This window comes from Cucurbita maxima, unplaced genomic scaffold (genome assembly GCF_002738345.1).
Source record: "Cucurbita maxima cultivar Rimu unplaced genomic scaffold, Cmax_1.0 Cma_Scf00033, whole genome shotgun sequence".
Taxonomy (NCBI): domain Eukaryota; kingdom Viridiplantae; phylum Streptophyta; class Magnoliopsida; order Cucurbitales; family Cucurbitaceae; genus Cucurbita; species Cucurbita maxima.
The window spans coordinates 1224066-1251444 of NW_019272049.1; the positions used below are offsets into that span (position 1 = coordinate 1224066).

The 27379-nt window shown below is 37.5% G+C and overlaps 3 protein-coding genes across 3 annotated transcripts in view; all 3 read left to right on the forward strand.

Annotated features, from left to right (window-relative positions):
• Window positions 1–5102, forward strand: LOC111467158 (triacylglycerol lipase SDP1-like). The gene is made up of 3 exons (XM_023111945.1): window positions 1–2481; window positions 3548–3691; window positions 3833–5102. Exons 1-3 carry the CDS (start codon window positions 1063–1065, stop codon window positions 4832–4834), a joined length of 2565 nt encoding a protein of 854 aa, XP_022967713.1. The 5' UTR covers window positions 1–1062; the 3' UTR covers window positions 4835–5102.
• The window catches only part of LOC111467230 (MDIS1-interacting receptor like kinase 2-like), a 23815-nt gene continuing 1282 nt past the window's right edge, over window positions 4847–27379 (forward strand). Inside the window, exons 1-2 of the mRNA XM_023112071.1 lie at window positions 4847–4874; window positions 9760–9770. Coding sequence (XP_022967839.1) covers window positions 4860–4874; window positions 9760–9770 — 26 coding nt within the window. The 5' untranslated portion in view covers window positions 4847–4859. The remainder of the gene's footprint in view (window positions 4875–9759; window positions 9771–27379) is intronic.
• LOC111467281 (probable calcium-binding protein CML36) lies at window positions 15828–16841 on the forward strand. The gene has a single exon (XM_023112139.1). It carries the CDS (start codon window positions 16007–16009, stop codon window positions 16583–16585), a length of 579 nt encoding a protein of 192 aa, XP_022967907.1. The 5' UTR covers window positions 15828–16006; the 3' UTR covers window positions 16586–16841.

Here is a 27379-nt window from a genome sequence, read left to right on the forward strand (position 1 = left end):
ACAAAATCTTGAACGGAAGAGCCGCAATTTGAATTGAAACCATAGGTTTTTTTTTTTTGTTTAATATGGAAATCTCAAAATTCAGAGATTCAGCGAAATCTTCCGAAGGAAGTAATTTGGGGATGATTTCTTATTGTTCATCATCTTCTTGCTTGCCTCATCGAATCTTCTACAGTCAAATCGCTGATTCAGACACCGCGATGTGTTGTCACCATTATCATTATCGTTATCCTCTTCACGTTTCTCAATAAACCCCTCTTTCGATTCGCCTCCTCACTTTCATACTTTTCCAACCGATTCGGCTTTCACTTCTTCGTTTATTTGTGTTCTCCTGTGGATCACTCAATTCTTTTTGTTTCGCTGATTGTATTGCCGCTTTTGTTCTTCTTTCTGTTATCCGTTTGATTCGTTTTCTGATTTGGGGATTTAGTTTCTTTGTTTTCGGAGACTCCGACTGGTTGCTTGATCGATTTAGTTAAATTTAGGGTTTCTTAATGGCTTTCGTTTGGATTTGAGGAGGAGTTCTTCGCCATACTGAGGTTTAGTTCTGACATTTACATCGTTCTCCTTTGGCGATCATTTTGTTTTCTCCTGCTGATTTATTTTGAAGGTCGGAAGAATTTGAGTGTTCTGCTGAATTTGAAGCAATTTTACAGACTTCCTTCACTCTTAATTCATCTGGGGTTCAGTTTTTGTTCCCATTGATCGATATATTCGTGTTCTTTGTGCGTTTATACGAGTTAAATTTGGGTTTCTTAGTGGGTTTTCGTTTGGATTTGAGGATCCCATTGTTGTTGTTGGTCAGATTGAGGAGTTCTTCGCCATACTGAGGTTTAATTCTGACATTTACATTGTTCTTCTTCTCATTTGGTGATCATTTTGTTTTCTCCTGTTAATTTATTTTGAAGATCTGAAGAATTTGAGTGTTCTGTTCAATTTGAAGCAATTTTAGAGACTTTCTTAACTCTTGATTCATCTGGGGATCAGTTTTTGTTCCCGTTGATCGTAGCTATAAACCAATTCTAGTCTGTGGGAGATTGATTGCAGTCCTTTTTAAGAATTATGGACATTAGTAATGATGCTAGTGTTGGTTCCTTTTCTATTGGGCCTTCAACCATTGTTGGTCGAACAGTTGCTTTCAGGATTCTATTTTGTAAATCAGTGTCACAATTGAGGCACCAAATATTTCGTGTATTGCTGCATATCATATATAGACTTAAGGCCCTTGTTGCACCTATATTATCATGGATGCATCCTAGAAATCCACAGGGGATATTGGCGATGGTGACGATTATTGCTTTTCTGTTGAAACGGTACACGAGTGTCAAAGAGCGGGCCGAATTGGCATACCGAAGGAAGTTTTGGAGAAATATGATGAGATCTGCTTTGACTTATGAGGAATGGGCTCATGCTGCTAAAATGCTTGATAAAGAGACTCCGAAAATGAACGAGTCAAACCTTTATGATGTAGAGTTGGTGAGGAACAAGCTTCAAGAGCTTCGTCGTCGACGTCAGGAGGGATCTCTTAGAGATATAATATTTTGGATGAGAGCTGATCTTTTTCGAAATCTTGGTAATATGTGCAACCCTGAATTACACAAGGGTAGGCTTCAAATTCCGAAACTCATAAAGGAATACATAAATGAGGTTTCGACTCAGTTGAGATTGGTTTGTGACTCGGATTCGGAGGAGCTGTTATTGGAAGAGAAGCTTGCGTTCATGCATGAAACGAGGCATACGTTCGGGAGGACTGCTCTACTCTTAAGTGGAGGTGCTTCACTTGGAGCTTTTCATACAGGAGTTGTTAAAACTCTGGTAGAGAATAAACTTTTGCCTAGAATAATTGCTGGTTCGAGTGTGGGATCCATCATGTGTGCTGTGGTTGCCACTAGGTCCTGGCCTGAGCTACAAAGCTTCTTTGAGGATTCATGGCATTCATTACAGTTTTTTGACCAGATGGGTGGTATTTTTACTGTGGTAAGGAGGGTAATGATACAAGGCGCTGTTCACGAGATTCGACAATTACAAATGATGTTAAGACAGCTCACCAGCAACCTAACTTTTCAGGAAGCTTACGACATGACGGGGAGAATTCTTGGGATAACGGTTTGTTCTCCCAGGAAGCACGAGCCGCCTAGATGTCTTAACTACTTGACATCTCCTCATGTTGTGATATGGAGTGCTGTGACAGCATCTTGTGCATTCCCGGGCCTTTTTGAGGCTCAAGAATTAATGGCCAAGAACAGGAGTGGAGAGCTTGTTCCCTATCATCCGCCGTTTAATTTGGATCCTGAGGAGGGCTCGGGCACATCTGCGCGTCGCTGGAGAGATGGCAGCTTGGAGATTGATTTACCAATGATGCAATTGAAAGAATTGTTCAATGTTAACCATTTTATTGTCAGTCAGGCTAATCCCCATATTGCGCCATTATTGCGAATGAAAGAATTCATCAGAGCTTATGGTGGAAATTTTGCTGCCAAGGTATGCCAACTTATACTCGGAACCTTGTTTTGTATTTGTTCCGACTAGTTTTCTTCAATGTCCATATTTTCCTGCGTTGCAAGTCTAAAACAAGTATGCTAACTTTGTATGGGGCCAAATAAAACAAAAAACAGTAACGGTTTGTGAGATCCCACATCGGTTGAAGAGGGGAACAAAGCATTCTTTCTAAGGGTGTGGAAACTTCTCCCTATAAGACGCGTTTTAAAATTGTGAGACTGATGGCAATACGTAACAAGTCAAAGCGGACAATGTCAGCTAGCGGTGGGCTTGAGTTGTTATAAAAGGTATCAAAGTCGGACACCAGGCAGTGTGCCAGCAAGGATGCTGGCCCCCAAGGGGGTGAATTGTGAGATCCCACATAGGTTGGAGAGGGGAACGAAACATTCCTTATAAGGGTGCGGAAACCTTTCTTATAAGACGCGCTTTAAAACTGTGAGACATAAGACGCGCTTTAAAACTGTGAGACTGACGGCGATATGTAATGGACCAAAGCAGACAATATCTGCTAGCGGTGGCCTTGAGTTGTTACTAATGGTATCAGAGCCAAACACTGGGCAGTGTGCTAGCGGGGATGTTGGACCCCCCTTAGATTGTGAGATCCCACATCGGTTGGAGAGGGAAACGAAGCATTACTTTCAAGGGTGTGGAAACCTCTCCCTAAAAGATGCATTTTAAAACCATGAGGCTGACAGCAATACATAACGGGCCAAAGCAGACAATATCTACTAGTAATGAGCTCGGGCGGTTACACGGTTGGGAAATGAATTGTTTGTTCTCTGATTCTCATGAGCTGCTTGGACATTTAATTGAAGATATCCTTAGTTTTCCCCTTTTTATAAGAACCCAAATGTTCAATATATGTCAGAAATAGAATACATTGACAATTTGATTTATCTTCTCATATACTGCTGTGTGACATTTTCAATTAATCAACCTGTTTATGACATTTTCAAGGTATCCTTAGCGTTATGATTTGCATGTTATTTGTCTATTCTATCATTTGTAATTTTCTCACAGTCGGAATTTTCATGATATTGTTATGTAGCTCGCTCATCTTGTTGAAATGGAGGTGAAGCATAGATGCAACCAAGTTTTGGAGCTCGGTTTTCGATTGGGAGGAATTGCAAGGCTTTTTGCTCAAGATTGGGAAGGCGATGTCACCGTTGTCATGCCCGCTACCCTTGCTCAGGTATTTTCGTGTTAGAAGACACTACAAAGTTCAACAACTTATAAGAATGGTCGCACAATGTTAGACCAAATAATTACTAGCATAACCGAGTTTGAACGACGAATATGTAGCATTGATGACTTTTTTTTTTTTTCGTTACAGTACTCAAAAATTATACAAAATCCTACGCATTTGGATCTTCAAAAGTCGGCCAACCAAGGTAGGAGGTGCACCTGGGAGAAGCTGTCAGCAATAAAAGCCAATTGTGGCATTGAGCTTGCTCTAGATGAATGCGTTACAATTCTCAACCATATGCGACGGCTGAAAAGGAGCGCCGAAAGAGCTGCTGCTGCCGCCGCTGCTACCGGTACCACCTCACATGGCCCTTCGATCCCAGTCAAGTTCAGTGCTTCAAGAAGAATTCCCTCCTGGAACTGCATAGCACGAGAAAACTCAACTGGTTCGCTCGAAGAAGAATACCTGACTGATACTCCGACGACACACCATCAAGGTGTTGGTGGATCGATAGGTGCAGGATCCTCCAGTAGAATGTTGCGAACTCACCGTAGTATGTTTGAGGGTAGCGATAGCGAATCCGAAAATATCGATTTGAATACTTGGACTAGGTCGGGTGGGCCATTAATGAGGACAGCCTCAGCTAATAAGTTCATCGACTTCGTTCAGAATTTGGACCTTGATGACCTCAACAAAGGTTTGGTAGCTAATTCCAACGTGTTTCAGCTCATTGGTGGTAGCCAAAATTCTCAAAGTCCTCGAACCATGTCTGAGCGGAGTTCAGAGAGCCCAGATTTCGACACACGGGAGCTCAGCAATCGAGTTTCTTCGAGCATTCTTTTAAATGAAGGAGACTTTTTGCAGCCAGAAAGAAAACCAAATGGGATCGTTTTCAACATCGTAAAGAAGGAAGATTTGACTTTGACAAATAGGAGCCATGATTCCGAAACTCAAAATAGTGAAGTTGAATGCTTGCAAATTGATTGTTCGGACAAGTATATCGATGCTAGCTCGGCATCTGATTTCGACGATGGCAATGAAGATGTTACACCAAAAGCCTGCTTAAAGGAATCATCTCCCGAAAATGATCTGGCGAATCATTCCGAGCAACTACACGATGGCCGAGACCAGGTATCTATGGATTCTTAATTTCGTCGAGCTCGTTTCTACAAGCATGTTGTGTTCTGTAGTTGTTAGGAGATGGGAAGAACAAAAAAAACTCCATAGCTTCTAATCACACTGAAATATACACTTAGTTGAGGGATTTCATTGTGGAATTGTGAATATATCAAAGCGTTGTTAGGGATGTATGTCATGTAAATAGGCAAAAAGAACTGAAGGGTTCATGGTAACATGGATGCCATCTTTTCTCTGATAGATGAATAAATATTTTTGGTTTTGGTTGGTAGCTGTTGTATATCCTCGATCCTCGTTCGAAAAGTTAGAAATTCGAATTTCTTCGTTCGTTTATAGCTTTTATGTGTGCCACTCGACAACTACTTGAACAATAAAAATAATGACTTATAACTTAAAATTAGTGCTTATAAACTGATCTTAAGGTTCCCATGACATAACTCCACATTGGTTGGAGAGGGGAACAAGCATTCCTTATAAGGGCGTGAAAATCTATTGTAATGATCCAAATCTACAGCTAGCAGATATTATTTTCTTTGAGCTTATTTCTATACTTTGATAAAGAGTGTTTCGTTCAACACTCCGATCAATGTGAGATCTTACACTTATCCCTAGAGACACGTTTTAAAACTATGAGGTTGACGTCGATATGTAACGGGTCAAAGTAGATAATATCTATTAGTAGTGAAATTGGACTATTACGGTTATTTGAAGAAGTGAAAGGATGCACTAAATGAGCACGTAATTGTATGGAGAGTTTCTTGGAAACTTACTACCATTATTTTAAAGCTTTTGGTTTTGTTTTGATTTGTTTTGTCTTTTTTATGACACATTCTCTTTGGATCAAGACATTGCCATGTGAAGTTCATATCATTGTTGCTTTCTTCTTGGTATTTGGAATCCAGCTGCCTTTTGCTTTTTTTTTTTCTTCCAAATTTATATATATATATATATATATATATATATGTGTGGCTACGAGTAAACCGAATATATTGAATTGAATTGAATTTTTTTTGGACCAATTCAAATTTTTAGGTTGTTTGGATTAGTGACCCGAGTAATTCAAATAGAGTTCACGACTCAATCAAACCTAATCTTCTATTTTTGAGTTAGGTTAGATTGAGTTGTCGGGATGTTTTCGAGATAAAGGTTGAAGATGGAGTTTCTGTTTGCAAGCGGGAAGCAAGCAATGCGATTAAGATCGGGGTGATTCACCCCATTTCTCTAATGTCCAAATTTATATGTGGCTAGAGTAAATCGAATATGTTGGATTGAGTTTAAATATCAAACATTCAGAAGCAAGCAATGCGATACATGTTATATTAATTATTAAAATTTCATAGAGTTTAAATATCAAACATTCAGAAGTCACAACTCATCATTATCATCAGTTACATGTCAAATATTTTTAATTTTCATAATAGTTTTAAAAGTAATGTTAATGATATAAAAACATTATTGGTATGATATAATAATATTATAGTTTAAAGAAATTATGAACGAGCGATAATATATTATTCACAAACTAATAATAACGAGTAGTATCATTCATCGTTCACCCAGGAGTATTTAGCCTTGCAAGTTGGTCCTTGCTGATTCACACGGGATTCCACGTGCCCCATACTACTCGGGTCAGAGCGTAAGCTAGTGATGCTTTCGGCTACTGGACTCTCGCCATCTAGGGTGCAGCACTCCACCGCTTCGCCTAGCAGCACGACGCTTGTATTGCTCTCCCACAACCCCGTTTTCACGGTTTAGGCTGCTCCCATTTCGCTCGCCGCTACTACGGGAATCGCTTTTGCTTTCTTTCCCTCTGGCTACTAAGATGTTTCAGTTCGCCAGGTTGTCTCTTGCCTGCTCATGGATTCAGCAGCAGTTTGAAAGGTTGACCTATTCGGGAATCTCCGGATCTACGCTTATTTTCAACTCCCCGAAGCATTTCGTCGCTTACTACGCCCTTCCTCGTCTCTGGGTGCCTAGGTATCCACCGTAAGCCTTTCTTCGTTTGAACCTCGCCCTTAACTTTAAGGCTATGCCATCCTAAGGTGCTGCTAAATGGAAGGATCTTATCAACGTCCATGAATGATAAATCATAGATCGAACTGCCGAATCGAAATATACTACTGATATATTAATGAAATATAACTAAATATGTAGCTTTTATTTGTGGTCGAAAGGATAGAATTTAACTTTTTAAGGTATATCAACTAATGTTCAAATAGATAATACAACAACTCAGACTCATGCTCGGGATTTAGATCAGGATTGAAGATAAAATTGGGATAATAAAAATTATAAATAAATAAATTAAAAAAGTTATGGATAAATTTGCAATTTTTTTTATTGTAAAGAAATTAAAAACTAAATTAAGATAATAATAAAATTAATTATTTTTTTAATGGAATTAATATCTCTATTATAATAGACTAAGTCTTAATATTTATACACGACTTCCACAAACACAATTTCAACCAAAACAATCCTGAGATCCCACGTTGGTTGGTTGTAGAGAAAAACGAAACATTTCATATAAGGACGTGAAAACCTTTTCCTAGTAGATACGTTTTAAAATTATAAGACTGATAGCGATACGTAATGGGACAAAATGAATATTATGACTGTTATAAATAGTATCAGAGCCCGTTATCGGACAGTGTGCCAACGAGGATGTTAGACCCCCAAGAGAGTAGATTGTGAAATTCCACATTGGTTGTAGGGGAACGAAACAATTCGTATAAACGTGTGGAAACTTCTCTCTAACAGACACGTTTTAAAACCATGATATTGATGAATATACGTAACAAGCCAAAATAAACAATATTCATTAATCGTGAAATTGAGTTGTTACAATAATAAGACGGGTTTTTTACAAGCAAATTCAATTATTAGACATCTAATTTTGTATATTATCAAATAAACTTTTAATTTTATATATATTCATGATATATTAAAAAAATTAAGAGAAATATATCATTAAAGTTTAGAAACCTATTATACATTTTAATATTGAAAGTTTATTAACTTACACGCTGTCAAAAGTTCAAAAATTTCTAGAAATTAGTGACACTTAAGTAAAGCAGTGGTACATAAATGAATCGAGACCACGTCAAAATGAGAGCGAACAAGGCACATTTACCTTTTCGGTGGCTCAATCATAGAAACTTCATGGTTAAGCGTGCTTTACTTGGATTTTCTAGCATACATGTGAGTGAAGAGTAAGTAACATGACCATGTCGTTGGAGATGCAGAGGAATGTCGAGACCATCAGGTTCCAAATACGAATTCTAAAGTAATTTTGATTCAAATACTGGACATGGGTCGTGTCATTTCCAAATACGAATTGTTTTTAACCCTTTAAATATGAGTGTTGTTCATATTTATTAATGATTTAAGAGGTGCATTGGATTTGAAAAGAAAAAAAATTAAGTTTATTAAAGGTAGATTATTTCAATGGATGGGTGTAATAACACGTCTAAATTAATAAAAAAAAAATTATATATATATTTAAATTTTTAAAAGTTTTAGTAATATTTTTAAATTTAAAAGCTTTTAAATTTTTTTATTAATACCCTTAAATTAAAAAAAAAATCTATTAATAGTGTTGGATAAATAATCTTCAATTTTAAAATTTTTTATTAATACCTTTCTAATTTTTTTAAATCATTTAAAAATACCTTTACTGTTAATATTATATTTAAAAAATACCAATGAAATTTTAAAAGCAGCTGTTACACTCTTTATCTTTGTAAAAGAAAATTAAAAAAAATTATTGTCATTAATATATAGATTAAAAATCGTTTATCGATACCTTATAGTTCATAAATATATTTTAAAATTTATTTAAAAAGCTATAAAGATTTTTTAAAATTTAAAAATATTGTTAAAACTTTTGAAAAATTAAAAATATTTTTATTAATTTAATTAGACATTATTAATTAACCACTATAGTTTTAAGTATAATTTCTTAGTTTCTTTTGGTTAATTCTTATAAATATATGTATTTTTTTTTAGACTTATTCATATTTATTTGAATTAAAAAATTATGGATAGATTACAAATATATATCGTCTTATAATTTATTATTTTTTAATATATATATATATATATATATATATATATTGCTATAATAGAAAAATAAATTAATTAGTTCGGATCCATCCTACTCGGAGCACTCCACCACGAATAAGAGTCTAAAGGTTGGTTTCTCCATTATACATCTATTTACGTATGAGTTGTGTAAGAAAGTACTACACATCTAAATTGTTTGAGGCTGAAGGTCACCCTTATGATGTTTAGAGATAGGTCCCTAAATCATGATTGAATGTGTTTGCATTAGCATGGCCCCTATGATGTGGTTACTTATTGAGTATTCGAAATACTTAGGCCGTGTGCCATATTGTTTTTGAGGTAAAGGCAAGGCGCCCATGTATGGTTGACGACATCGCGATCAAATAGCTGCATATTTAAAATTTCTAGTGTTAGGTTAGAATAGGGTGTTTGCATTTCATTTATTTAAATTATTTAATTTGTTTTTTTATTTTTTATCTTATTTTAAACTCCACCATGATGTTTTGAAACACGTAAACCCATCAGTGTTTTCTATCAGTATGAAGTAATACAAAAGTTTTAAATTTTCCACTATTTATGATGAGCATTTTAGATTTATATTCTGCATTGAAGATGAGCATGAGATGTTAGTGGCGACTTTGAATATGTAGAAATTTAGGGTCGTTATAGTTGGTATCAGAGCTCTAGGTTTTAGATTTTGTAGACTAGCTTACGATGTAGGCTTGACACGCTCCATGGTCCCAACATCGATGCCCTATCACCATTAGGTACACCTTGCATAAGATAAGAAAAGAGAAACGTTTTCGAACTCACATGCATTTTCTTGTTAATATGGCTAAAATCATTGTATATTTTAAGTATTTATTAATGAGTATGATATGATGTATGACATGTAGAATTATGATGTATTGTATAACATGTATATTTTTATTTATGTTTGCATAGTATTAAGGCCTTAAGACTTAAGCAACTTTATCTAGAACGAAGAAGAGGAAGAGGAAGACGAGGAAGGGGGTGACCCCGTCTTAGAGGAATAGGGTGAGGTGTGGTAGTAGAGGGCCCACCTCGAGAAGGATCAAAGACTAGGTCGGTAACAGTTAACATTGCCGCCCATCTTACCACCAGTTACGCTACCACCTCTAGCGCCTCCACTACAAGTTGTGCCTCCACTACAAGATGAGCCTCCACCACAAGTTGAACCTCCACCCAAGCCTGCTCCAGCATTAGAAGCTGCACCTGAGGCTTTACCCAACCGCTGGAGTAGATGCTAGTACTAAGCTAATGTTTGAGTCTATCCAAGCTCTAATTCAAACCCTAGTAACCACTCAGCAAGCCAATCTACTAGCCAGCCAACAGGCCCAGGCACAAGCTAATGCTCAGGCCAACGCCCCAGTAAACACTACACAACCTATGGACAAAGGATTTCAAAACCCTCAACCATTTGCCAGTTCCTTAAAAGACCCCATAAGCCCAAATGTATTGTAGCTGTAGAAACCACCTTTGAGACTGTAGAGTGCCTAGAGAACCAAAAGGTTGCCTGTGTAACATTCGTCCTACATAAGGATGTAGAGATATGGTGGAGAGATAGCAAAACCCTTCTTAACCTAGAAGGGGGACCTATGGACTGGGAATAGTTTAAGGAGGCCTTAAAAAATATTATCCTATGTTAGAGCGACTTAAGAGGTAGTAGGAGTTCGCCCATCTGGTACAAGGCAGACTCATAGTGGAGAAATACAACCGAGAGTTTAAGAGACTCTAGAGATTTGCGTCGTCCATGGTAGACACCGAAGAAAAGATGACAGAGAAGTTTGTACTGGGCCTGGAACCAAGGATCCATCGCATGCTGGAAGCGTTCAACCCAAAGACCTATGAGGAAGCCTTGAGAACTACCAAGGCTAGAGAGAAACCAAAGGATGAGAAACGACATGAGGAGCTAGCAATAATTAGGTAGAAGCGCCCACATGAATCAGAGGGCTCTGATCGTCCGCCACTAGCACATAGGCACCATTCTAACAATAGACATTCTCCAAGATAGAATGAGTGACACCCTCATCTACGTATTGATAGGAACATAAAGCAAGATGGGGCTAGGGGAAGGAGAGAAGAAGGGTGCACTATCTGTGGAAGAATGCATGGTGGGAGGTGCATGGCTGGCATCCGAGCATGTTACAGATCTAGTCAAGAAGGGCACATCGCTGTGAACTGCACGGCCAGAAACGTTGAAGCACAACTAGATACGCTTAGAGTAGTAGAGCAAATGGAACAACCAGCGCCACCACGAGTGAGCTAGGGCCTACGCATCTACGAGCAAGGACATTGGGAAGTCCGACACCATGGTGACAAGTATACTATCTATTTTAGGTCATTTCGCTTTTACCTTATTTGATTATGGTTCTACGCATTCCTTTATTTCTATGCCTTTTGTTGTACAAGCAGGGTTCAAATTAAAACCCTTATTGCATGAAATGTCTATAAGCACCCCTTCGGGGGTAGACTTAGTAGATAAGGATAGAGTAAAGGATGACCAAGTAATCATAGGGAACCAAACGCTAAGCGTTGACCTGATGATAGTAAACATGACAGACTTCGACGTCATACTAGGCATGAGTTGGCTAGCTGAAAGTCGTGCTAGTATAGATTATAAAAAGGAGGTAAAATTTTCACCACCAGCAGGACCTACCTTTAAATTTAAAGGCACAAGTACCGGGATTACCCCCAAGGTAGTCTCGATAATGAAAGCAAAGAGGTTAGTCCAACAAGGCGGATGGGCGATATTAGCATGTGCAGTAGACTTAAGAGGAAAATAAAAGATCCTAGAAAACGTGCCAATAGTAAATGAGTTCTTGGATATATTTTCGGATGACCTACCTGGAATACCCCCTTCCCGAGCGATCGAATTTGTCTCGAACTCAAGCCCGGAACTGGGCCTATATCCAAAGCATCCTATCACATGGCGCCAACATAGTTGAAGGAACTTGAGAATGTTTGCTTAATCCACCACAACTAAATAGTATGAAAGTTATCTTATTTATAATTAAATAAATTACAAGTATATGAAAAGAGTAATAACCGGAAATAACAATAAATGAAAAGATACGTCTGGTAATAAGAAAAATATAAAGATATTTTCCTTATAATAAAATATCAAATATAATATATATGGTAAACTATAATTTATTACTAAATACCCTTAACACCCCACCGTAAGATGAGCGTCGGATTTGAACGAACATGAAGCTTGGATCTAAAAAATTCAAAAAGAGGTTGAGAAACACTTTTCGTGAAGCTGTCAACTACCTGGTTCGGAGGAGGCGTAGAGAAACACTTCTTGACCATCGAAAACTGCAGAGGGATCGATGCTTAGCGGCGATGCTACCTTGGCTTCAGCGAGAATATGTCTAACCCATGAAGAGAGATCGTCGCTTACCGACGATGCTACCTTGGCTCTGGTGAGAATATGTCAACCCAAGAAGTAGAAGAGGAAACCTAGAGCAAAGGGACAAAGACAATGTTGAAGTTGGAAGAGTCGCCACATTGGGCGAAGGAGCCAATTTTGGCTAGAAGGGTGGAGGCAACTTGGTTGGCGAAGAGGCTAGTGCGGCGCCTAGATTCCAAAGGTAAATCTCTGCAAAAGGTTGATACGTTTAGGTTAGGATTTCTGTGAAGGATGAAGGGAAGATTGGGAAGAAAATGAAAGAGACTATGTTGGTTGAGGGAAAATCGATTGTGTTGGAAAAGGTGAGGTTTGTATGTACAAAGTATGGCAAATGGTGATTTGGAGGTCAAAAGGGTAGAGCCGAAGAGTAATCAATCGGCTCCGCATGTGGCAATCATGGAGACTGCCCCTACGACGTCAAAGCCAGCAGGGTGGTGGAAAAGAAGATGAGTAGGAGATTCAGAAGCCATTGAAAATAGGGATCAAGGTTGTTAATTCGAAAGACCTCTGATACCATGAGAATGTTTGCTTAATCCACCCCATTTAAATGGTGTGAAAGTTATCTTGTTTATAATTAAATAAATTATAAGGATATGGAAAGAGTAATAAACGGAAATAACAATAAATTGGAAAGATACCTCTAGTAATAAGGAAAATATAAAGATATTTGCTTTATAATAAAATATCAAATATGATATATGGTAAACTATAATTTATTACTAAATATCCTTAACAAAACTCAAGGAGAAATTGCAAGACTTACGGGATAAAGAGTTCATTCGACCTAGCGTATTCATCTGAGGTGCGCCAGTGTTGTTTGTTAAGAAAAAAGATGGATCGATGAATATGTGCATCAATTACAGAGAGCTAAATAAGAGAACCATAAAGAACAAATATTCTCTGCCTAGGACAATTCAGATAGGCAACCGTATTTTCCAAGATAGATCTCTAGTCCAGTTACCACCAAAGTAGGATAAATGAAAAAGACGTACAAAAAACAGCGTTTAGGACAAGGTACAGTCACTACGAATTCGTACTGATGTCATTTGGTCTCACCAATGCCTCAGGTATGTTTATGGAGTTAATGAACCTGGTATTCAAGGACTGTCTAGACACATTCGTGATCGTGTTCATAGATGACATCTTAGTGTACTTGAAAACATACCTAAAACACCAAGAACACCTCCGAAAAGTCATAACCACCCTAAGAGAGAACAGTTGTACGCCAAGTTCTCCAAGTGTGAATTTTGGTTACGACAAATCTCTTTCCTGGGACACGTGATGTCAAAGGACGAAATATCTGTAGATCTCACTAAGGTCGAAGCGGTCACAAAGTGGGAACGGCCAACTACGGTAACAGAAGTAAGGAGCTTCCTAGAATTGGTGGGATACTATCGAAGGTTCGTGCAGGACTTCGCTAGGATAGTCTCGCCTTTAACAAAGTTAACAAGAAAAAGGGTACTATTTATATGGAATGATGCTTGTGAGGAAAGCTTCTAGAATCTAAAAGAGAGATTGATAACCGCCCCGGTACTCACAGTACCCGAGAGCTCAGAAGGGTATGTGATTTATAGTGATGCCTCCATGAAAGGATTGAGATGTGTATTAATGCATCATGGCAAAGTAGTTGCATACACGTCTCATCAACTAAAGGAATATGAAAAGAACTATCTTACACACGACCTAGAGTTGGCCGCTGTAGTGTTCGCGCTGAACATTTAGCTAATTAGGGAGTACTTCGGCCAAGGCCAACCAAGTAAGTGACCTTAGATTGTACGAGTTATGATGATGTATAAGTATGACGTTGTGCTGTGATGTATGTTGTATGTACGTTATTTATGTCTTGATGCATGACCTACATGTTATATTTGATGCACTTGATAGCTTTATGATGATTATGATGTATGCATGATGATGTTATTGATATGATGATGTTTTCCATGTTGAGCATGCTTTATGATTATAAATGTCATATTGCATCATGTCGTTAGATTGACATAAGACACAACCCTAAGAGTATGAAAATGATATTAATGTAAATATCCATGAGCACGTGTTACATAATATAACAAAGAGATGAGACTAGAGGGTTGTGTCAGAAGAGACGTATAATTTGATTTAGAGGGACCTCATGCATATTTTGTGTACATAAGCATAGGGCTACTTCTCTTAGAGATGATGTGTGTGAATGCGCACATATGAGGGGTGTTCATGAGGCGCATGACACTATGGGTTCCACTGACCTCCGGACGTCGCTACAGATTAGCTTGACCAGAGGGTCCAAGGGGCGTGCGAGTGCCTTAGGGATTCCCACTCGCAAGTGTGAGTCATGTGTAAGGAAGTACTGCACATACAATTTGTCTAAGACTAGAGACCACCCTTGTGATGTTTAGAGATAAGTCCCTAAATCATGATTGCATGTGTTTGCATTAGCATGACCCCTATAGTGGGGTTGTGCCATATTGTTTTTCAGGTAAAGGCAAGGCGCCTATGTACAATTGACAGCGACATTGCGATCAAAGACGATGGCGCGTGCATAGGGTCATTACATATTCAAAATTCCTAATCTTATTTTTATCTTACTTTGAACTCAACGTGATGTTTTGAAACACGTAAGCCCAACAGTGTTTTCCATCAGCTTGAAGTATTACAAAAGTTTTAAGTTTTCCGCTATTTATAATAAACATTTTAGAGTCATATTCCGCATTCAAATGTTGGGAAAATGAAAGAGATATTTTATTGCGTGGCCATGACTTTGTTGTTCTTGAGTTGAATTATTATTAAATAATATAAAATTATGCAGCCGTTGAACCAATGGTTAGCTGCCACTTGTCTCCCAAAAACAAGGAAAATTCTAAAACTTTCACTATTTTCTCATACATTACCCAAATTATTGGTAAGACTTCACCACCACCACCACCACCCCTTTCATTTTCTATTTTCTATTTTTTCTTACAACAAATTATTTTTTTAATTACCTTTTCACAAATTTACTAATAAAAATTGTATTTAAAATTAATTTTTTAATTACCTTTTCCAAATATTCACCTGTGACATGACCAAGTTTCATTTTAAAATGTTTTGTTCTTATTTACATATATTTCTAATATACCACTCTTAACTATTTTATTATTTTTTTTTTATTTATTTATAAATTTTAGAAATTATTAAACACATTAAAATAATTCATCTAATTTTTATTTTCATTATTTAATTTCATTTATTTTTAAAGAAATTCTATTGAATTATTTATTATCATTATTATTGGTTCCAAAAATAAAAATTATATATAAAGGAAATTCATGTGTGACAAAAATACCCCTACCCACCACCTAACCAAAAAAATCCACATTCTTTGATTCTCCTTAAATTCTCCATTAACAATTATTTAATAAAAATATTTTTTAATTTTAAAATAATAAAAAAAAAAGAGGAAAAAAACCAAAACCTAATTTCCCATATATATATATATATATATATATATATATATATATAATTAGTCCTCAGCGGCGGATTCTTGTTACACTACGAGCGAAACTTCCTGGAAGCTGCCATGGCGGATCTCTCGCTCTCATCCCTTCCATTTAAGTCGGCAATTCTCCTGCTCTTTCACCTCCAAATTCTCTTCTCCTTCTCCATTATCAAATTCTTCATTCTCTTCTCTATTTTCTGTATTTTCTGCCATGAAAATCCCCAAGCGATTTAGCCCTAAACGCCTCTTCCGATCCAAGAAGAATCCCTCCGCCGACGTCTCCCGCTCCGATCCGCCGTCCTTCGGCTCTGGTACGTCTTCCTCCTCCTCTTCGTCCGAGAATTTCTTCAAGCCTCACACCGCTGGCTACGGAACTCCGACCAGCGTCCTCGCTGGCTGTTCCGACTCAGACCAGCGGGAGAACGACGTCGTTGTGTCGAGGAAGGAGTTGGAGGCGATTTTGAGCCGGATCGCGTCGGAGGAGGAGGTTGCGATGATGCTGAGCGAAGTCGACGACGGCGGATTTATCCGGTTGGATGAATTGATGGCTCGGGTCGGGTCGGGGTTCGATGCGGTAGGGGAGTCGGAGCTCCGGGAGACGTTTGAGTTTTTTGACGCGGATCATGATGGGAGGATCTCGGCGGAGGAGCTTCACGGGGTTTATAGATCAATTGGGGATGAGAGGTGCACGTTAGAGGACTGTCGGCGTATGATAAGGGATGTGGATGAGGACGGGGATGGGTTTGTGTGCTTCACGGAGTTCGTGCGTATGATGGAGCTGCAGAGATGATTGAACGTACGGCTCTTGATGCTTTTGATTGGACGGCTGTGATGGGTTGGAATTATTGTTTTTTTTTTTTTTTTTTTTTTTTTTTTTTTTTTTTTTTTTTTTATNGGAATCGAGTCATGATAACTGTGGTTTGGATCATTGTGGCGGGTCCGACCGGATCAATCATGAGTTACAAATGAAAATAGGGGCTCTCCAATGTATATGGTTGATTGATGATCAAATGAACAAATGTCAATACTATTTTGCCATTGGATCCTTCGGTTTCGTTTCATTTTGGTTTTTATATTCTCGAATCATTTCATTTTTTTAAAGTGATTAATAAGGGTTTGATATACTATTTCAAAAGATTTTGTTTTCGATTGATCGTGAAGTATTCATAGATGGATTGCTAGAGGTCACGGTTTTACTTTGTCAGCCTTTGGGTGTCACGGTTTTACAACTTTATCAGACCTTGGGTGAGGTTCTCTTTTGCCGATCTATGCTCGTGTGCATGCTCGTTGCAACTTTAGTTGACTAGTCTGTACTTTATATTAAAGTTATTCATATGCAAATCGCATCTCATCTTGTCATCGTGATTTCCAACAACACGACTCAGGCATCGTGGTGTCAATTTTGGATGTCATTGACACTTGCAACTTGTTTGGACACAACCCATGATCGCCTTCCATCATTCGGTACCTCGAATATCCATCCAGATACGTATGAACTTGTTTTATAATAGTTGTGTTGATATACTTGGATCAAACGTGGGCAGTTGGCACTCTTTTGTTTTAGAACCTTTTCAACGTTGTTAGAGGATGTGAATTTTTGATTAATCCACCACTTTAGGTGTGAAAGTTATCTTATTTATAATCAAATAAATTACAAGGATATGGAAATAGTAATAAATGGAAATAACAATAAATGGAAAGATACTATGATAATAAGGCAAATATTAGATATTTGTTTTATAATAAAATATCAAATATAATATATATGGTAAACTATAATTTATTACTAAATATCCTTAACACCCCACCGCAAGCTAAGCGTCGGATTTAAACGAACGACGTGAAGCTTGAATCTGAAAAATTCAAAGAGTTTGAGAAACACTTTTCATGAAGATGCTAACAACCCGGTTCTTGGTCATCAAAAATTGCGGAGGGATCGCCGCTCAGCGGCGATGCTGCCTTGGCTTCGGCGAGAATATGTCTAACCCATGAAGAGAGATTGTCGCTTAGCGACGATGCTGCCTTTGCTCTGGTGAGAATATTTCTAACCCCAAGAAGTAGAAGGGGAAACCTAGAGCAAGGGACAAAGACAATGTTGAAGCCGGTAGAGTCGCCACATTGGGCGAAGAAGCCAATTTTGGCAGGAAGGGCGGAGGCAACTTGGTTGGCAAATAGGCTAGTGCGGCACCCAGATTCCGAAGGTAGGTTGATAGGTTTAGGTTAGGATTTATGTGAAGGATGAAGGTTGATTGGGAAGAAAATGAGAGAGACTATATTGGCCAAGAGGAAAACCAATTTGGTTGGAAAAGGTGAGGTTGTATGTACAGAGTATGACGAAAGGTGATTTGGAGGTCAATAGGGTGGAGCCGAAGAGTAATCAATCGGCTTCGACTACGGCAGCCATGAAGACTGCCCCTGCGGCGTCAAAACCAACAGGGGTGGTGGAGAAGAAGATTAGAGGATTCAAAAGCCATTGAAAAGAAAGGATCGGGGTTGTCAAACCGAGAGGGCTCTGATACCATGTGAATGTTTGATTAATCCACCACACCTAAATGGTGTGAAAGTTATCTTATTTATAATCAAATAAATTACAAGGATATGGAAATAGTAATAAATGGAAATAACAATAAATGGAAAGATACCTATGATAATAAGGCAAATATTAGATATTTGCCTTATAATAAAATATCAAATATAATATATATGGTAAACTATAATTTATTACTAAATATCCTTAACACCCCACCGCAAGCTAAGCGTCGGATTTAAACGAACGTGAAGCTTGAATCTGAAAAATTCAAAGAGGTTGAGAAACACTTTTCATGAAGATGCTAACAACCCGGTTCTTGGCCATCAAAAATTGCAGAGGGATCGCCGCTCAGCGGCGATGCTGCCTTGGCTTCGGCGAGAATATGTCTAACCCATGAAGAGGGATTGTCGCTTAGCGACGATGCTGCCTTGGCTCTGGTGAGAATATTTCTAACCCCAAGAAGTAGAAGGGGAAACCTAGAGCAAGGGACAAAGACAATGTTGAAGCCGGAAGAGTCGCCACATTGGGCGAAGGAGCCAATTTTGGCGAGAAGGGCAGTCGGAAGAGTCGCCTCATCGGGCGAAGAAGCCAATTTTGGCAGGAAGGGCGGCGGCAACTTGGTTGGCGAATAGGCCAGTGCGGCACCCAGATTCCGAAGGTAAATCTCTGCAAAAGGTTGATAGGTTTAGGTTAGGGTTTATGTGAAGGATGAAGGTTGATTGGGAAGAAAATGAGAGAGACTATATTGGCCAAGGGGAAAACCGATTGGGTTGGAAAAGGTGAGGTTGTATGTACAGAGTATGACGAAAGGTGATTTGGAGGTCAATAGGGTGGAGCCGAAGAGTAATCAATCGGCTTCGACTACGGCAGCCATGAAGACTGCCCCTGCGGCGTCAAAACCAACAGGGGTGGTGGAGAAGAAGATTAGAGGATTCAAAAGCCATTGAAAAGAAAGGATCGGGGTTGTCAAACCGAGAGGGCTCTGATACCATGTGAATGTTTGATTAATCCACCACACCTAAATGGTGTGAAAGTTATCTTATTTATAATCAAATAAATTACAAGGATATGGAAATAGTAATAAATGGAAATAACAATAAATGGAAAGATACCTATGATAATAAGGCAAATATTAGATATTTGCCTTATAATAAAATATCAAATATAATATATATGGTAAACTATAATTTATTACTAAATATCCTTAACACCCCACCGCAAGCTAAGCGTCGGATTTAAACGAACGACGTGAAGCTTGAATCTGAAAAATTCAAAGAGGTTGAGAAACACTTTTCATGAAGATGCTAACAACCCGGTTCTTGGCCATCAAAAATTGCGGAGGGATCGCCGCTCAGCGGCGATGCTGCCTTGGCTTCGGCGAGAATATGTCTAACCCATGAAGAGAGATTGTCGCTTAGCGACGATGCTGCCTTTGCTCTGGTGAGAATATTTCTAACCCCAAGAAGTAGAAGGGGAAACCTAGAGCAAGGGACAAAGACAATGTTGAAGCCGGTAGAGTCGCCACATTGGGCGAAGAAGCCAATTTTGGCAGGAAGGGCGGAGGCAACTTGGTTGGCAAATAGGCTAGTGCGGCACCCAGATTCCGAAGGTAGGTTGATAGGTTTAGGTTAGGATTTATGTGAAGGATGAAGGTTGATTGGGAAGAAAATGAGAGAGACTATATTGGCCAAGAGGAAAACCAATTTGGTTGGAAAAGGTGAGGTTGTATGTACAGAGTATGACGAAAGGTGATTTGGAGGTCAATAGGGTGGAGCCGAAGAGTAATCAATCGGCTTCGACTACGGCAGCCATGAAGACTGCCCCTGCGGCGTCAAAACCAACAGGGGTGGTGGAGAAGAAGATTAGAGGATTCAAAAGCCATTGAAAAGAAAGGATCGGGGTTGTCAAACCGAGAGGGCTCTGATACCATGTGAATGTTTGATTAATCCACCACACCTAAATGGTGTGAAAGTTATCTTATTTATAATCAAATAAATTACAAGGATATGGAAATAGTAATAAATGGAAATAACAATAAATTAAAAGATACTATGATAATAAAGCAAATATTATATATTTGTTTTATAATAAAATATCAAATATAATATATATGGTAAACTATAATTTATTACTAAATATCTTTAACAGAGGGCCACCACAAAGATGCTTAATCAAAAACTACATCTTTTGAACGGTAGCATCTTCCATTTGTTGGATCACAACGCTTCTATCTTTTTCTTTGATTATTGTATCCAACAAATATACACTTCACTACTTTCTTGTCAAACTTATTTGTAGGACTAAGCACAAATAGCAAATACTCAAAATCTTCTTAGAACATTCTTTGCGTGTGGCATGCTTTGATACATCTATGCAACGTATTGATTCTTTCTCTCTGCTACACCATTTTGTTGTAGTGTGTTGGCACATATAAACCGATGACATATCCCACACTTGTGTAGATATTAATCGAACTCACTTGACCTACATTTTCTGTCATTATCTTAGCATAGATAATAAATCTTCTTACTTCTTCTTTGATGGTTGTCTTGAATTTTTGTTAGACTTTTCTTTTATTAAGAAAATCCATACATATCTCGAGTAGCCGTCAATGAACGTCATCATGTAAGACATCCCTTTGATTGATTTTTACTTGACTAGGCCGAACAAATCAAAGTGAATTAATTCTAGTGGTTCTTTTGCTTTGAACTTTTACTCTTTGTATGGTCATTGAGGCGCTTTACCATAGTGACATCCAACTCAAATTATATATGTTTTGACCTCAAGTTGAGGTTGGCCTTTGAGAATGGATTTCTCTATAATCATCTTCGACTTGTGGTAGCAAACATGTTAATTTCCTTATATGGAAATAAGTGAATTCTTCTATCTCATGATATTATGTTTCTAGCACCCTATTTGGTTAAATCCCAAAATGGTAGACATATTGAATCAGCTACTCGAGACATTCTCACTCATGCAAATCAAAGGATAAACCCTCACATGCAGGAGTTCATAACTCACTCAGGATTGAGATCGAGTTGCATATGATCATCATGTGAAATCACTCAGGAGTTCACATTCTCATCATATCCATGAAGTTTCTCCTCATTGACCATAAGATGACCAACAACCTCCTCAGTCAACATATTCTTGAGGTCGCTGAATTTCTCGATAGAGATAACAATTTGCACGAATCTCAGGGAGACAATTCAATGGAATTTCTTGATGACAGAGATCTTCTCCACCTAGTTGCCTAACGAATGGTGCCGGTGACGATCGTCGTCAACTTCATTGTGAAGTCATCTATTGAGTCACCGCTCTTCATACGGATAACCTCAAACTCACTCTTCAAGGTATGTACCTTTGTTTCCTTGACCAGTTCCACACCCACATGCATTGTTTGCAGCGTCCTCCACGCTGCCTTTGTCAAGTCCTTCTTTGCCAACATGAGAAGAACGTTCTTTGCGACTTCTTTGTAAGTAGCAATAGTCATCCTATCTTTACGTTCCTCAACGTCATCACCATGCTTGGTGGTGTCCCACATGCTTTGTGACTAAACTTAACATGCATCTTTATCGACCGTGCTGCATAGTTGTTTGTGAGTAACGGGTACTGGAGCGTTACACTCGCTATCTGGTATGGAGTCCATAAATAATACGACATGAAGACGCGAAGGTCCAAAGCCTCAATAAAACCTTAATCATGGTTGATCAAGTGAGCAATGATAACCAACGACACCCCGAGACTTGATCAAGTGATCGATATTACCTATATGATGGTTGATCAAAGGATGGATGGTATAAGCCATGCCCTTGATTTAAAGTTCTAGAGCTGTTTTATCTAGCTTGTTGTGATGCTAATGAAGACCAATGTTACCCTAAATTGTGAGAAGATTAAGAATCATGATCCGCGTAGGTTATTTGCTTCCTGTCACCTTAAGATAACCCCAAATTTTTAACTAATTCTTCTCATGTTCCTCTTCGACACGTGTTGGCTATGTATTGAACACTTGATATAAAACTCTGAATATATAATTGCATCTTCACTGACAAACTCACCTCAGAGTGTTCATCTTCACCAGAGGCTGCAAATTAAGAAGCCTTCCTGGATTACTCAAAAGTGAACGTTTAAGACAGATGAAGCTATATTTGAGCAAGAAGAATCATGTTCCATGTGTTTGGGATATCACGGAGACACCAATGCATGCAATCGCTACGACCCGAAGTTTCTTTGATATTGTAGTTGGATCTATGAGCCTCATCCCTCAGATGTGAAAGAGCAGTTATATCCAACATTCTTACTTGTGCGCCTCTTACAATACTCTCAACAAATGGATCGCTTGATCTATTCTACATCCAAAACCAAAGTATAGAGGTCGACTATCATCAAGGACCCATTCACCATTTCCATTCCTACACACGGAAAAGTTTTATTACATTCATTTATTTCTCCTTCCTAACTTCTTCATTCTCACATTTTAACTTAAACTTGAAAAGAGAGAAAGAAGGAAGAAGAAAAAAGAAAACCCTTAAGTTTGAAAGCGTATCAAATACTCTTGGATTGATGTAAAGAAAACATGAGAATAACTTATTCTCACGTCCCTCTTTGACACTTGTTGGATATATATCCGTCTTTCACATGTCGTATCATAATCATATCATATCGTAAACACTTCGTGGTCATATCCTTCCCTAGCTTATCATGGCCTTAACGTCCTTAGACATATCACAGTTGTATCGTTACCTGAACGTACCTTAGTCATAACGTTGCAGGAACATATCCTAACCCTATCGTTATATCAATCTATCATAATCCTATCCCTTTCTACACATAACCTAATCGTACTGTTTTATGAATCCATCATGACCATATCCTTTTTATCAATCTCTCATACCCATAGCACTTTGATACGTAACCAAACTATAACGTTTCATGAACATATCTTACTCCTATTGTTACATTGCGTTTAGTGCATTCTTCTCGTATCCTATCTCAAATATAACATTGAACACATGGTACCGTAAGTATTATCATACAATTCACATATTATAACATATCATAAGCATATTGATTCACAAACAATTCACACATATCAATATATATGACACGTGCAGAATCACAGGCACATTCAACATCAAATATAACCATACTGATAGTAAGGCCACCTATCTGATTAGCTTAGGCCGGTGCCCCTAATTTATCCTTAAGAAGTTTGATTTGTCCTTCGTATCTATATCTCATTTTTATTTTTGTGACTCTGAGATATTTTGCTTTTATAAATAGATATCTTCACAAAAATAGTTTAATATATGTTGAGATGGAGAATAAAAATTGACACTTAAAAGGTTGATACTTGGGACTTTGATTCCCGAGTGTGAAGCTTGCATCTTGCAATTACTTAAGTAGAGAATGTGTTTCATTAATTCACTCAAGAGAAAATAATTAAATAACGAACTTTGAAAAATAAGAAAGAATAAAAATTAAAACAGGGCATGAATGACATCTTCTTGAATCTTTGTTTTCTTCTTCTAATCCTCAGGAATAGTTCAATTACTTCGTTCAAAACATCTTCAAAACTCCATTTCCATTGGCTATGCACGTATATTTTCAAATTCCTTGTATTCTAACTTTGAAATTTCCAAATAAACTAAACTGATGATCAAGTAAAACATGTCTTCAAAGTAATCAAAATCAAATAATGGGATATTTATACCCACGCATATCTTAAAGCAGTGAGGTTTGGTTATCTGAGAATGGCCACCTTCACGGTTTATCTAAGAAAAAGACCACCGAGTTTCTCAATTCAAAGTCTAGGTTGCTTGCCGTATTAGCCCAGACAACTTCAGAAGCTGATTTTCAAAAGCTTCTTCAAGAGCCCGCATAAGTAGGTTCAACATCTTCTCGTTCTATAGTAGAGGAAGAAATGTAATCTATGATCTCAAGGATCGATTTTTAGATTCTCAACCACCTTGTTAAAAATCTGCATTTACAAAACACAAGAAGAGTTGTTAAACTATTTGTTAAAAAAATAAAACAAAAAATCCGTAAATGACTATGTTTTCTGACATATTCCTTCTCGGACAATAACTCATATCTTATCTACTACTCGTAAATTGTAAATTATTTCTTTCTATTGTACTTAAGTAAGGATGACAAAGTTCACCACATCCAATGACTAGTATTCAAAACCATGGTCTGAAAGGTTATGAACGGAGTTGATATTTTCGAAAAATTATCCATAAATTTCAATCTCTAAATAACGAAGATTCTGGAGCTCAAAATATCAGTTTAAGCTCCTCCGATAAAGAATAAAGTAGGAGCAACAATATGGAATAAGAATCGAGAAAGGTCGATCTCTCAATCGAAGGCAATAAGCGTTTAGATTATGGGTCTCCTACTCTCACATTTCTTCAAAATTCGAGAGCAATCCTCTATCATTTCTCTTCAAACTTATTCCTACCGTTTCTAAACAAGATTACCCACAAGTTCTATCAAGGAATAGAGTGCTGAAAGTGCCCAAAAACCATTCCCCCAATTTAATCCGCCATTGGAGAACTTCAAGAAACACTTGAAAATAAAATCTGAGGATACATGATGACTCGTCGAGCAAGAATGATTCCAATCAGTTTCTACACCTCCAAGGAATGTTTCCATAGAAGACCATGAAGAAAAATAACCTCGAGAGCGTGCCAAATTGAAGGAAATAGGCGTCGAGATTAAATTGGGGATAAGAGTCTGAATTTCTATCTACAATCTCTTTTCCTTCAAATTAAGGATTCATCTAGCTTCAGAGGAAGAAGTTGAGTAAACTTGATGAAGGAATCGAGAGCTGAAACGTCGTAGAACAAGCTACCCAAGAGATCAAAAATTTGGCGTTTCGAGTGAGTTGCATACCGAGAACGATTTCTAGAAATTAAGATCGTACACTCAAAGACGTTCCTACAAACCAATTCCTTTAGCTTGAAGAAAGGATATGGAAGAGGTTCAATGAAGAAATAGGGCCTTGAAACCCCTAGAATTGGCTACCTAATAAGAAATCCATTGTTTTATCTCCGACGATAAATCAGATTTTGGATGAACTTTGGAAGCGAATAGCTTAGGCTACGATCAACGAGAAGGTATCAAATCAATCCCTAGCTCTTCCTTGTAACACCCATCTTTAAGTTTTACGAAGAAATCAAGGAGATAAATGTTGTAAATGTGGCTGTGCAGGCTTAGTTTCAGATGGAGGCGACGCAAAAAATGCGCATCTTCTTCTTATTCAGAGGAAGAACACGATGATATGGCCAGTTCAACTAAACTGGCTAGGTCAACCCAAAATTTACCTTTTCTCAGGTTTTCTCAATTTTAACCCCATTCTAGACTGATTCTCATGAAAAACATTATGAATTCATAAACTAGACACAATATGGAGTATGTGGAAGGAAATTTGAAGTAATTTAGATACTGGAGGTCACAAACGTCGACGACGAGGTAAGTAGCCACCACAAACGTCGACGACGAGGTAAGTAGCCACCACAAACGTCGACGACGAGGTAAGTAGCCACCTTGGACTTTTTGTTAAGAAATACGTAGAAAACACTTGGATTTTCATATGAACCCTAAACCAAGTATGAATTAAGGATTTTAATACATGAAAGAAAATCTCCAAAGAATCGTGAGTTAAGACCCTGAACCGATCAAATAGCTCAAGATTTAAATAACGTTAAAATAACCCACTATATGAACTCTGTTGCCTATGAAATTTTAATACATGAAAGAAAATCTCCAAGATCAAATAGCGCTGCCTATGAAATTTTAATACATGAAAGAAAATCTCCAAGATCAAATAGCGCTGCCTATGAAATTTTAATACATGAAAGAAAATCTCCAATGCCTATGAAATTTTAATACATGAAAGAAAATCTCCAAGATCAAATAGCGCTGCCTATGAAATTTTAATACATGAAAGAAAATCTCCAAAGAACCATGAGTTAAGACCCTGAACCGATCAAATAGCTCAAGATTTAAATAACGTTAAAATAACCCACTATATGAAGATTATAGCATGTTGAGGTTATATATGAAATTTGGTGATCATTGAATAAGGATAAGTAGGTAAACCAAGATTGGGTCGTGACAGAGAAAGAAAAAAACCCACAACTTCTGCGACCTCGAAAAACCTCAGCCCCAATGCTTAAACTGAGCAAACCAACTGGGAAAAGCCCTCACCGACCTTGGAACGTCAACCTAGAGTAGAGGCATGCCGCATAGTCTTCGTCGCCACAGTCGAAAAAGAAACCCAAAAATTGAATTTTGAAGATGTCCTCAATGATTTCAACAAGTCAAGCTCTCTTGGTCAAACCGTATTTGATACGCTTCCAAAATCAAAGGTTTTCTATATGTATGTTCTCGTATCTCCTTTTCCCTCTCTTTTTATTCCTATAAAGTTTTGGCTAAATTAATAAAAATATCCCTAAACTTTATACTTTATCTTAAAAATACATCTAAAATTTCAAAAGTTTCAATATCAAAAGAATTCAAGTTTCATTATATCCTTTTATCTTTTAAAAGTAATTCAAAAATAACATTAGAGTTGGTATACATCATTAACACCCTTCACTTTTATAAAAATAGAAAATAAAAAAGCATTTACAGTCGACATATAGATGAAAAATAAACCATCTACCGACACCTCATAGATTATCTTCTTTCTAATGTTACTTCTGAAAGTTCATTAGTATTTTTGAAACGTAGCAATAACGATAAGATTATTTTGAAATTTTTTTAAAGAAAAATTAATGGTATTAATAAAAATAATAAAAAAAAATAGTTTTGAAACCCTTTTGAAAATTCTAAAGTATGTTTGAAAAAAATTAATAGTATCTATCCAAAACTTTTAACTAATATTTCTCTTTCATGTTCTTTGTGTGTATCTCGATCGAGTGTGTATTCTTGTGCGATCCTATGCCTTGCAAGCAATACTCAATCTTTTCCTCTCACTTTGGTCCCTTTGGTTTCTACTCTTTTCTTCTTATATTTTCTCCTTGTTTGATTCAATTTTTACATATTCAA